The sequence below is a fragment of the Mus musculus genome, chromosome 16 (assembly GCF_000001635.26).
Source record: "Mus musculus strain C57BL/6J chromosome 16, GRCm38.p6 C57BL/6J".
In the NCBI taxonomy this organism is placed as follows: domain Eukaryota; kingdom Metazoa; phylum Chordata; class Mammalia; order Rodentia; family Muridae; genus Mus; species Mus musculus.
In genome coordinates this window covers 13,636,795-13,649,759 of record NC_000082.6, presented here as the reverse complement: position 1 = coordinate 13,649,759, position 12,965 = coordinate 13,636,795, and the positions used below count along the sequence as shown (strand labels likewise).

The 12,965-nt window shown below is 41.6% G+C and overlaps 1 protein-coding gene across 6 annotated transcripts in view; it reads left to right on the top strand.

Annotated features, from left to right (window-relative positions):
- Positions 1–12,965, top strand: part of Parn (poly(A)-specific ribonuclease (deadenylation nuclease)) — a 130,235-nt gene that overhangs the window by 18,439 nt on the left and 98,831 nt on the right. For 5 of the 6 annotated variants that reach the window (NM_001358453.1, NM_028761.3, XM_017317145.2 and 2 more), the window contains 3 exons: positions 1,261–1,341; positions 2,461–2,517; positions 9,430–9,507. In NM_001358453.1, the coding sequence (NP_001345382.1) occupies positions 1,261–1,341; positions 2,461–2,517; positions 9,430–9,507 (216 nt within the window). The remainder of the gene's footprint in view (positions 1–1,260; positions 1,342–2,460; positions 2,518–9,429; positions 9,508–12,965) is intronic. The other variant, NM_001358452.1, reaches the window with a different exon arrangement.

The window sequence follows — 12,965 nt, the reverse complement described above, 5'->3', positions numbered from 1 at the left end:
TATAATAAGCCTTTAAGAACACTAGAGCTGGGCAGATATCAATCATCTAAACTATTAGTTTCTACTTCCCTATCAAATAACCCTGACTTTTTTTTTTTGTTGTTTTTCAAGACAGGGTTTCTCTGTGTAGCCCTGGCTGTCCTGGAACTCACTCTGTAGACCAGGCTGGCCTCGAACTCAGAAATCCGCCTGCTTCTGCCTCCTGAGTGCTGGGATTAAAGGCGTACGCCACCATGCCTGGCTAACCCTGACTTTTAACTTGCCTTGTTCCATCTGAGCAGCTCTTATTCCAATTGGCCAGCCCTCATGGCCCTGTCTCCATGAGGTACCTATCTCATGGTGTCTTTTCCTCTTTCCTCCTTGTCTCCCCAGACCCCAAGCCTGGGAACCGAAACCCCACCTACCTTTCTCTACGCAGCTATAGGTTGTTGGCATCTTTATTAAACCAATACATATATAAACATATATTTTATATATGAATATATATTTTATCATATAAATATATGATTATATATTTCTGTATATATGTGAATATATATACATAAGTACATAAATATATAAAATGTATGTATTTGTATACATATTTATATATTTATACACACATATAAATGTGTTTATTTATTTATTTGTGTGTGTGTGTGTGTTAGCAGTAGGGCCATGGGGAGATCAGAGAATAACTTGTGAGAGTCAGTTCTCTCTTCCCAGGGATACAACTGAGGTTGTCAGGTTTGTCATTAGGTATCTTTATCTAATGAGCCATCTCTCTGGCCCTTGAAGTATGCTTAATAAATATAAACTATAATTAATGTGAAAGAAGACTATAATTATTCAAGGTTTTTCTGTGTTCATAAAATATGAAGCAGGTGCTTTATTCATTTAAAAGTAATTATTTAGCATTTTAAAGGCTGCGTGACCTCAATGCTCATTATATGAAGTCTAATTTGGATGGTTTGTAGCTGATTTCAACTGATGTTTGTTGGTTTGAAATGTTAAATGCTGGAAGTGTTGTGGACATGCAGATATATAGGGGTTGTGTGCCCTCTCAGCTTTGGCATCATCTTACAGTGGTTTGGTTGTGCTTGCTTGTTCTTTGGCTTATAACTTTTTGGTTCATTGAGATGGTGTCATTGTATCACTGAGGCTGTCCTTTAACCCCCTGAGTGGCCCAGTGTGTCAGAATTGCCGAGCAGAGTAATCACCGCACTTTGCAGGCTAAGGGGTTGAAAGTTTCCGGAACACTGGGCATTATTTGTCTTGTAGAAGGAAAGACATATAGTTATCAGCAAGGTGGATGAAGAAGAACGCAAAAGGAGAGAGCAGGAGAAGTACACAAAGGAGCAGGTAAGTGCCTACAGCTTTATTCTTTTGCATAAGGAATGATAATAACTTCTATGATAATAACTAACTTCTTTCTATGTAGTTCTTTCTTTCTTTCTTTCTTTCTTTCACTCATTCATTCATTCATTCATTCATGTGTGTGTATGTGTGTGTGTACACAATGTACACAATAGTTTATATACCCTTGGAAATCAGAAGAGGCTGTGATATCCTCTAGAACTGGAGATACAGGTGGTGTGGGTGCTAGAATGGAACCCGGGGTCACTGCAAAAGGAGTAGCACTCTTAACTCTGACAGTATCTCTGTAGGTCCCTAGATACTCATTTACATGCAATTAGGGATTAGTGTAACAAATCCTGTGACAGTAAAGCTACCCCACTTGATTGAAAATTTCATTTTGGGGGCTAAAGAGGTAACTCAGTGGCTGAGAGCACTGACTGCTCTTCCAGAGGTCCTGAGTTCAATTCCCAGCAACCACATGGTGGCTCACAAACCATCTGTAATGGGATCTGATGCCTTCTTCTGGTGTGTCTGAAGACAGCGATAATTGTACTACATAAAATAAATAAATAAATCTTTTAAGCTGGGTGCGGTGGTGCACGCCTTTAATCCCAGCACTCGGGAGGCAGAGGCAGGGGGAGTTCTGAGTTCGAGGCCAGCCTGGTCTACAAAGTGAGTTCCTGGACAGCCAGGGCTATACAGAGAAACCCTGTCTCAAAAAACAAAACAAAACAAACAAAAAAACTTTTAAAAAAAGAAAATTTCATTTTGGGGAAGGTTCATTCAAATAAGGAAGGCAATGTGCCTTTGTATGTATGGGATAAACACACACCAACTTTTAAAAACTTGTCTTTCTCACGTGTGTGTGTGTGTGTGTGTTTGTGTGTGTGTGTGTGTGTGTGAGAGAGAGAGAGAGAGAGAGACAGAGAAAGACAGAGACAGACAGAGACAGAGACAGATGGGGGTTCACTTGTTCAAGGACATACATGCGGAAGTCAGTGGGAAGCTTCAAGGAGTGGTTCTCTTGTTGAGACTTGATGGGGTTCTGAGGGCACAGATGTGAGGCCTTTGTGCAGGCACCTTATTCTCTGACCCTGCAGCCCTTTCTGTCCTTTTCCTTAGGAGGAGCTGAATGATGCTGTGGGGTTTTCAAGAGTCATCCATGCCATTGCTAATTCGGTGAGTTGGCCACATTTGGTTTTTTCTAGTTTTATGGCCAAGCACAGTATTTGAAATGAAGTGTCTAACTGCTACTGCAAATTGCTCACTTGGTTACCCTTGGAATGTTTACCTCGTCTGGAGGGAGAAGTTGGTAACGTGGACTGCTGCTGTACAATATACCAGGTCAGATGTCATCGTTGTGGAATTACATCCAAATCAGTTTTCAGAAAGCCTCTGTTGCAAAAGTACAAAAATACGCGCACAACCCCATGTATGTCCTTTGACACACAAGCCTCCCCCAGCAAACACACAGAAACGTAAACACAAACACACTGTGAGAAATAAATGTTTTTAAGTTAGTGTATTTTATGTGTATACATAATATACATACATATATATATATATATATATACACACACACACATACATATGTATACATACATACATGTATGCAAACATATACATATATATATATACACACACACATATAAACATATATATATCCTACACATACCAAGGCACAAAAATACAGGATTACCCTGCCCTATGATGTCCTTGTATAGTTGCACAGAACTGACTTTCATGAGTCCTAATATAAGAACTAGAAGTCAAGGAGCAAGCAGAGGAATCCAAAGGATACATAATTACAAGTTGACTTCCTCTATAGAACTGTAATTAAATCCCCAGATTCATCTATCATAATCCTAGTAATAATAAAGCTTTAAAACTATGCTGGCTATTTGTGTAAATGTGCTGGAGCATTCTGTGGTAGCCATCTTTCCTTGGCCTTCTGAAAGGCATCCACCTTGGGCATGGTTAAACCAGGTGATGCTCTTGCATGGATAGTAGGTCACCTGGGTCTAAGACCTTCTTCTCTGTGGGCAGTTGGAGCTGGTCCCTTAGATGCTGCCCATTGAGATCCTCTCAGAGTTAAGTCTGTTAATGTGGACAGTGGAGAGGAGACTCACTGTCCTCATTTGAAGACAGCACAAATGACAGAGTCGTATAAAAGACCAATAGCTACAGGGAACTCTGTTACTCAAGTACAGTTAAAACTGTCCTGAACATAAAATTGTGTCATCCTGGGAGGAGAAAAGGGTGAGTCACTTCAGCAGCTGCTAAGGTCACAGGTACCCAGAAAAGCAGGTTCTGGCCACCGTTGGAACTGTGTGAACACTTAGCCAGCATGCTTCACAAGCCAGGGGCCTTCAGCTTTGATCCACGTTAACTAACATAAGAATTCAGCTTACTTTCCAACGTTGAGGCATTTATTTGTTCTACTTACACAAAAGGAGATATGCATTTCTATTTGCTTAGCTATGCATACTCAGAAAAAATACAGAAGACATTAGTAATGCCTTTGAATACCTATGAAGCCTGGGCAGATCTGAGAACTGGGAAAATGACAAGCATCTCTTAAAAACACTCAGTTTAATAAAAAAGATCTAAGTAAAACCATGTTTCCTAGGATTTAGAGGAAACAGTGAGAAAAAAGTTATGTTTGTATCTTAGAAATGAAGTTATTTTCTAATGTTAATTTGTTTGTTTTGAGATAGGATCTCTCTGTGTAGCCCTGGCCCTCCTGGAACTCACTCTGTAGACCAGGCTGGCCTCAAACTCAAGGAAGGATCTCTCTGCCTCTGCTTCCCAAGTGCTGGCATTAAATATATGTGCCACCACTGCCCAACTTAATTTTTTTATTAATATCAATAAGCTCTATGAAGCCAGTAGACATATTTATTTATTTATTTGTTTATTTGCAGGATTGAAGGTGGAATCTAGTACTATTTATTTATTTATTTATTTAGGTGTTTTGAGACAGGGTTTCTCTCTATAGCCCTGGCTGTCCTGGAACTCACTTTGTAGACCAGGCTGGCCTCGAACTCAGAAATCCACCTGCCTGTGCCTCCTGAGTGCTGGGATTAAAGGTGTGCGCCACCACGCCCGGCTACATTTTTTTAATTAAATAAAAATGTATTCATGTGTACTTAGCCTGAATGTGTATGTGTGGACTTGGGAGTGCAGCTGCTTAGAGTGCAGAAGATTGTGAGATACCTCTGGAGATGTTGTAAGCTCCAGTGTGGATCCTGGGAAATGAACTCAGATTAGTATGCACTCTTAACCACTGAGATATCTCTGGAGCTGCCCTCCAACTCCTCTGGGATATTTATATTTCACTAAATAATTATCCAGTCAACGCAGATCTATATTATATCTTTTAAATATCTGTAAGTATTTTGGTGCTACTGAGATTTGACCTTAGGATCGTACAGTTACTAGGAAAAACCTCTGCCAACTCAGCTGCATCTCCAGCCTCTTTCTCTCTATCTCTGTCTGTCTGTCTCTGACTCTCTGTCTCTGTGTGTGTACAGAGACACACATGGAGGCTAGAGGACAGTCTCTGAGAATCATTTCTCATCTTCCATTGTGTTTGTTCCAGGGATGAAGCCTCAGGCTTCTGATTTCACACTCACATAAATGTCACGGGAATAATAAAGAATCTTCATGCATGCCTTGGACAGCTGTCCCTGATGCTAACATCCTGCATTGCTCTTCTGTGATTATGAGAACCAGGAAGCGAATATGAGGAAGTAAACTAAAACCTTAATTTGAGGCTCACAGGCTTCTCAGCGAAGTCTTCACAGTTCCCTGCAGGACTGCTTGTATTTGCTCATTACCATTCCTTGCTCTTGTAGACTTTGATAATCTTTCTTTGTCTATATAACTTGATAGTGTTGATGGATTTTCATTGTTTTTGTTGAATGTCCCTCAGCTGGTCTTTGTTGTTTCATGTTTAGAATCAGAATGTTCTGTTTTGGCAAGAAGGCCACGGACGTGATATTTATGATGTTGACGTCAGTAATGGATTGTTGAGTTGTTGCTCTGTGAAGTTACTGTTTCTCCTTTGTAGGCAGTAAATATCTTTGGTGAGTAGGCTGTGCTCTTGTACTTTTGTTTTCTCAGTACTTGAGGCAGAGGCCGAGGCAGAGGCAGAGGCAGGGTCAGGAGTTGGGAGGCTAGTCTAGGCTATCGAGCATGTAAACATGTCATACTAGACAACCTAGTTTTGTTGTTATTTGTTTTTGAGACAGAGACTTAGACTGTTCCATCCTGCTTCTCAAGGGCTAGAAGTTCAGACATCTACCACAGTGGTTGGCTATGACCTAGGAATTTTTTTTTTTTTTTTTCGAGACAGGGTTTCTCTGTATAGCCCTGGCTGTCCTGGAACTCACTCTGTAGACCAGGCTGGCCTTGAATTCAGAAATCCACCTGCCTCTGCCTCCTGAGTGCTGGGATTAAAGGCGTGTGCCACCACGCCCGGTGGAATTTTTTTTTTGATTTATTATTTATTTTATGTATGTGAGTACACTGTAGCTGTCTTTAGACACATCAGAACAGGGCATCAGGTCCCATTACAGATGGTTGTGAGTCACTATGTCGTTGCTAGTAATTGAACTCAGAACCTCTGCAAGAGAAGTCAGTGCTCTTAACTACTGAGTCATCTATCTCTCCAGCCCTATAACCTAGTATTTTTATTGCTTATTTTGTTGCTCAATTTAGAATAGTTTTACTTGGTGGTTTTTTTAGTTTGGTTCTTATGTCCTTTGAGCAAGTTTCCTGTTCCTTTACTTTGACAATTTCTTGGTGTCATGTTGTGTTTCCTTTGGCTTCATTCTGGAAACAGTGATTTCTTTAAGGACCTCTGGTTCCAGGAGAATGGAGTTTTGTTTGTTCTTCAAGACATGGTTTCTCTGTATAGTCCTCTATTCTCTGGAACTCACTCTGTAGAACAGGCTAGACTCAGGATTAAAGGCATGGACCATTACTGCACAGCCTGGAACATTTATTTTTATCTATATTTACATGCTACTCATATGAGTTTGCCTGCAGAAGCCAGAAGAGAACATTTTCAGATGTCTTTTCAGCTGGAATTACAGGTGATTATGAGCCAGCCAGCATGGATGTTGAGACGGTAATTACTCTTAGCCATTGGTCCATCCTGTAGCCTCTAGAATGGATCTTGAAACCAAGATTCTAGCCTGATATTTCTTTTGTGTTGTCCTGGCTCTAGATGTCACTGGACACTGCATATACACACAGTTCTGTGTGCAGAATATGGTTGGTGTGATCTAATTGAAAATAGCCCCCATAGGTTCACTTATTTGAGTGGCACTATTTGAAAGGAATAGGAGGGGTGGCTTTGTTAGAGGAAGTGTGTCTCTGGAGGTGGGCTTTGAGGTTTCAAAAGCTCATGCTAACCCCAGAGTCTTTCTCTTTGCCTTTGGATCAGGATGTAGCTCTCAGCTACTGCTCCAGTGACATGCAAACCGCCATGCTCCCTACCATTATGATAATGGGTTAACTTTGTAAGCCAGACCCAATAAAATGCTTTCTTTTATAAGAAGAGTTGTGTTGGTCATGGTGTTTCTTCATAGCAATAGAGCAGTGACTAAGACGGTTGTTGACATCTGGCATCTCCCTTCTTAAGTTGCTCTCTCCGTTCCCTACTCCCTTTTACTTATCTTCGTCCTCATTGACTAAGTGATGATCCCTCCCCAGTGTTTGGATTGTTAGGACTGTATGCCACTATCCTGAGGATTCAAACTCAGATCCCTGTACTTCTATGGCCAACTACTTTACTGGCTGAGCCTGTGACAAGTGTAGTTTTGACTAGGCTACGACCTTTTTTTTTTTTTTAAAGATTTATTTATTATATGTAAGTACACTGTAGCTGTCTTCAGACACTTCAGAAGAGGGACTCAGATTTCGTTACAGATGGTTGTGAGCCACCATGTGGTTGCTGGGATTTGAACTCCGGACCTTTGGAAGAGCAGTCGGGTGCTCTTACCCACTGAGCCATCTCACCAGCCCAGACTACAACCTTTTCTGCAGCTCTTGCAGTTTTTGGTCTCATAGTGTCTAGTCAAGTGCTTCTTCAAGTCTTTTCTTCCCAGCTTCTCCTGCATTCTGATTGGAGTCTGCTGCTACAGTGCTTAGCATTTTAACATTGCACTGGGACTCAAGACTTACAGGGATACTGAGCCACAGCAAAGCAAAGCAAAGCAAAGCAAAGCAAAGCAAAGCAAAGCAAAAAACCCATCTTGTTAGATAGATTTGGGATATTTTGTATAAGATTAATTATGTCAAAAAATCAAGTTGACATCTGAGTTTGGCATGTTGCATAGAGAACCATTGAAACTGTAAAAAGCTTTACTGTAGTGTTTGATGCTTACACTGACTGGTTTTGTGTCAGTTTGACACAAGCTAGAGTCATGGGGGGGGGTCTCAGTGGAGAAAATGCCTCCACGAGATACAGCTGTAGGGCATTTCTTCAATTAGTGATCAGTAAAGGAGGGTCCAGCCCATTGTGAGTGGAGCCATCCCTGGGCTGGTGGTCCTGGTTGTATAAGAAAGCAGGCTGAGCAGGCCATGGGATGCAAGTCAGTAAGCAGCGCCCTCCATGGCCTCTGCTTCAGCTCCTGCCTCCAGGTTCCTGCTCTGTCTGAGTCCCTTTGGTGATGAAGAGCAGTGTGGAAGTGTAAACCAAATAAACCCTTTTCTCCCCTAATTGCCATGTGTTTATAGTGTTTATCAAAGCAGTAGAAACCCTAAGACAATGTTTATGTTAAAAATGGAGTCATCTAGCCAGGGCTACACAATGAGTTCCAGCTCAGCCCAGGCTACCGAGAGAGACCCCTATGTCAAACAAAACATAAAACCCATCTTAACCCACTATTGTGACAAAAACAAACACGCAGAATTTGAAAGCAAAGCTGGATGTGGTCGCACAGGCCTAATTTCAGCACTTCGGGGAACAGAAGCCCAAGATCAGTAGTTAAAGGTTATCCTCATCTACATAGGTGTTCAAGGCTAGCCTGGGCTACATTAGGTCTTATCTCAGTTCCTACTTTCCTGACCCCCAAAACTGAAACAGCAACATCTCTCTGCTCCCTGAGGAATCACAGGGCTGGGAAATCTAAGACGATATTGTATATTAGTAGTTTTTAAAAAATTTTATAAAATTAATAAAGAATTTTATTTTTAGTAGCTACTAAAATGGAGTATTTTATTGTACGTGTATGATTGAAAAGCAATGAGGGTCATCAAGATGGCTCAGTGGGTAAAGGCCTTTGCCATGCAAGCCTGGTGGCCGAGGCTGATTTCCCAAATGTGTGTAAAGGTGAGGGGACATAGTCCACAAAGTTGTACCCCAGTCTTCTCTGTGGGCACTCTGTGGCTTGTATTTCTGTCCCCTTCACCACCTGCTCAAGTATGTGCTTGTGTGCATGAGTGCTCGAGTGCACACACAAGACTAATAATACATTTTTAAAAGAAGAGCAATGGCATACCATTGGACATAGATGATGTAGGAAATGAAAATGTATCAAGTTTAAGAACATTAGGAAGTAGGTTTTTTACATTTTATAACAATGTTATAAATAAATCTTTAAAAATATGTAGGTTTTAAAGATGTTTTAAGAGTCTTAAATATTTGAAGTCAAAGTTCTCAGGATTTCAGATTTTATCGTTTAAAAGTGCTTCAGTCAAACTACTTCCAGCAGGCAGAGTGTTCTCTATAGTCTCAGCTTCTCAGGGATGTTAATTCGAGAGGATTGCTGGAGCTCAGAATTTCAGGGGCAACCTGGACAGTATAGCAAGACTTGTCCAAAAAAACAAAACCAACAACAAAATTTTGAAAATAACAAGATGAATAAAAATGGGAAAAATCACTAAGAATGAGCATAGTAGCTGAGCACCTGTAACCTCAGCACTTGAGAAGCTGAGGTAGGGAGAGCATGAGGCCTGTGTGGCTTACCTAGGGAGCAGCCGGCTAGCCTGGCTGTGTTGTGACTGCCTCATCTGAAGCATCTACCTTATTTGTAAAGCCTGGTGCAACTCTGACATGCATTTCCTAACGTCTTTCCCCAGGGGAAGCTGGTTGTGGGACACAACATGCTCTTGGATGTCATGCATACGATTCATCAGTTCTACTGCCCCCTGCCTGCGGTGAGTGGCTGCAGGGTCAAAACCCACCCGCTTCTCCTGTGAGCGCGCTCTCTGCCTGGGTTGTGATTCTTCATTTCCTTGTATGTGGCATGTTCCTAGGAAGATCTTATATGCTTCTCATTATTATTTTTTTTATTATTTTATGTGTCTGATGAGTGTTTTGCTGCATGCATGTGTGCATGCCTGGCACCCAAGGAGCCTCAGAAGAAATGTACTCTAGGACTGCAGTGACAGAAGGTTCTGAGCTGTGAGGTGGATGCTGGGTCTTCTGAAAGAGCAGCGCGTGCTGTTCATCACTGAACTCAGACATCATCTGAAAAATATTAGTTTGAAAGTACTCTGCGCTGCTAACCCAGCTTTGCTGTTTTGATAGGATGAATAAATACATGAGCTATTTTAAGGGGTTGATGGCTGTCGGGTATTGCCAGAGCAAGGCGAAATATTTATTTCCTCAATCAATGCTGGTAGTTTTGCTCATTTATTGCTACACATAGGATAGGCCACAGGTATCTCCAAAATTAGACTTGGGAGAGCCGGAAGGAAGAGGGTGCCACTTGATTGCTACTGCTGAGTAGCTTGAGGCTCCCTGGGGACCTTGCTGGTATTTCTGTACTCGGAGCCAGGGTATCTGGGTCATTATCAAATGTTTTTTTTCTCTCTACTGGCTTTTCTCCCTCACTCTGTAACTGCTGTGGCTGTGTCTCTTGCCCCCATCACTCTGCCTTCACCCTCCTTCGTTTTTTTGTCTTTCAAATGACTTGAGCCACATATACCATAGGTACTCCAACATCCATCCCCAGCTCCGGTCTCTCTCAGGCCCAGGTGTACAGTTCATGCTAGACTCTAGCCCTCAGACTAAGGCATTTGTAAGATTTATATATCTCAAAAGAGATTTAAAAGTGTGGCTTCCCCTTTTTTCTTCTTTTACTGTCTTTAAACCAGTTCTGTTTTCTGTTTCTGCTACTCTGGTTTCCCAGCTGCAGTCCTGTGTTTCATGTGAGCTTGAGTCCTGCCAGTCCAGTGTGTAGATACTTTTGATGACTCTATTACATGCTGTGTCTCATACCTGAGATCTCATTTACCTCTCTCTAGCTGTCCTTCTCTTCGGGAGTCCAGCCTGGATTTGACTCCTTCTCCCCATTTAACATTCAGTTTGTCTCTTCTGCTATACATTGGCAACATTTTTATAAAAGACATAGTAAGATATTTTTGTTTTCTATCCAGTATAGTGCTGAGACAACTCTTTAGTCTGCCATTATAACCCAGAGGCTGCTATGTTGGACAATAACTGATTTAAAGGAAAAAATGAGGTAGTGACTGTCAACATCCAGCATGGAGTTGGCAGAACACAGATGCAGGAATCATCTTTGTAGGTCGAACAGATTTTTTGTTGTAGTGGGGAAAGCACGAACACGCACAGGCGCACACACATCGGTGGATGAAGAACTCGGTGGGTCTAAGAAGTTTATTCCTTCTCCCACAGTTTATATATCCTAACAAAATTTTCAAGCAATATAAAAATTAAAATGTGCTTACATTACTGGCAGGCTGCAAATTGTGGATATAATCAGAGGATCATTGATTTTTGTTACTTATCTTTAAAAGTCTTCTTATAAAACTTAAAAGAATCATAAATCTAAACTTTTAAAAAATATTTATTTATTTATTTTATGTATATGAGTACAGTGTAGCTATGATGGTTGTGAGCCATCATGTGGTTGCTGGGAATTGAATTCAGGACCTCTGCTCTCTCCGGCCCTGCTTGCTCCAGCCCAAAGATTTATTATTATATCTAAGTACAATGTAGCTGTCTTCAGACATACCAGAAGAGGGCGTCAGATCTCATTATGGATGGTTGTGAGCCACCATGTGGTTGCTGGGAGTTAAATTCAGGACAGTCACTGCTCTTAACTGCTGAGCCATCTCTCCAGCCCAAATCTAAACTTTTATATATAAAAAACAATCAATCATTTTTACTTCAAATCTTCAAGGTACACACCTACTCCTTAACAGTTGTTTATTAAATTATAGCAAGAAGATGAGGGCAAAAATAGGTACAAAAAAATTAATCATCACTTTGATCACCGAGGAATGTCAGCCAGTGCTAGTCGGGCTGCCATTGTTCTTGTTCCCTGACCTCAAAAAATCCTTTGCTCAATTATCGGAAGTGTGCCTTTCTGAACTTTAAGTTGTTCCCTTAGATTTTCCTTGTCAAAGCACTAACAAAAGCATCTTAGCCTAGCGTAACTAACAGTCTCTTAGTTCTCGCTGAGGTGGTGGTTGAATCCCTAATCTGCTGCAGCAGCAGTGCTCGAGAAAGATCAATATCTGTTGTAAAGCCAATGACAGTGCCTGGTGAGGGGCTGGAAACCCCCTTAATGTTTTCCTACAGTTCTTAGATTGTGAGGGCAGCGAGCAGAGCGATGCTCACAGCAGCATGAAGTCCTCAGGACACACAGTCCTCTGGGCTCCTCCTCTCTGAGGCACTTCCATCCTGCTTGTGGTAGCTGCTCGAGCAGGCCACAGTCCGTGAGTTCTAAAGCTGCTCTGTTGTTTCCTCTTGCATAGCCCCCAACAGGTGATCCACATTTGAGTTGTGTGGCTCCAGTTTGCCAATCCATGGGTATTAGTCAGGGTTCTAGAGGAACAGAACTGAGAGAAAGTCAGTCCAAGAGGCTGCGTGTCTCAGCTGGTCTTCAGTACAAGCCAGAATCCTTAAGAAGTAGGCTCTAATGCAGTGAAGGAATGGACATGAGCCAGTAATAGCAAGAGTACAAAAAGAACAAAGTTTTCTGCTTCCATGTCTTTTCTGTGGGCTGCCAACAGAAGGTGTGGTCCAGATTTAAGGTGTCCACTTAAAAAAATCAGGATTAAAGGTTTATCTTTTCACCTCAAAAATTCAGAGTAGAAGTGAGTCGTCCCACTTAGATGACTCAATTTTTAAAAAGCCCCTCACAGGTGTGCCCAGCTGTTTGAGTTTTAGATAATTCCAGATGTAGTCAAGTTATCCAAGAATGGTCATCAAACTATGCTTTATTTTTATGAACTTAAAAAAGCAAAACAAAACTTATTTTAGGGCGAGTGTGGTGTCGCAGTGGTTAAGTTTAGGGAGTGTGGTGTCGCAGTGGTTAACTGCACTTGCAGCTTTTTCAGAGGTCCGGGGTTTGTTCCTGCCCATTAGTGGCTCATAACTGCTTTTAACTCTAGCTCTAGGGGATCTGATGCCCTCAGGCCTCCAAGGGCACAGGCAAAAATCTAGTGCCCATAAACTCACTCATACACACACAAATAAAAATGAATAAGTTTTAAAGTGTATGAGTGTTTGCCCACATGTATGAGTGTGCTCTACATGCTTGCCTGATGCTGCGGAGGCCAGAGAAGAATGTGGAGCTCCCTGAAACTGGAGTTGCAGGTATTTGCAAGCCACCATATGGGTGCTGAGAATTGAACCTGTGTCC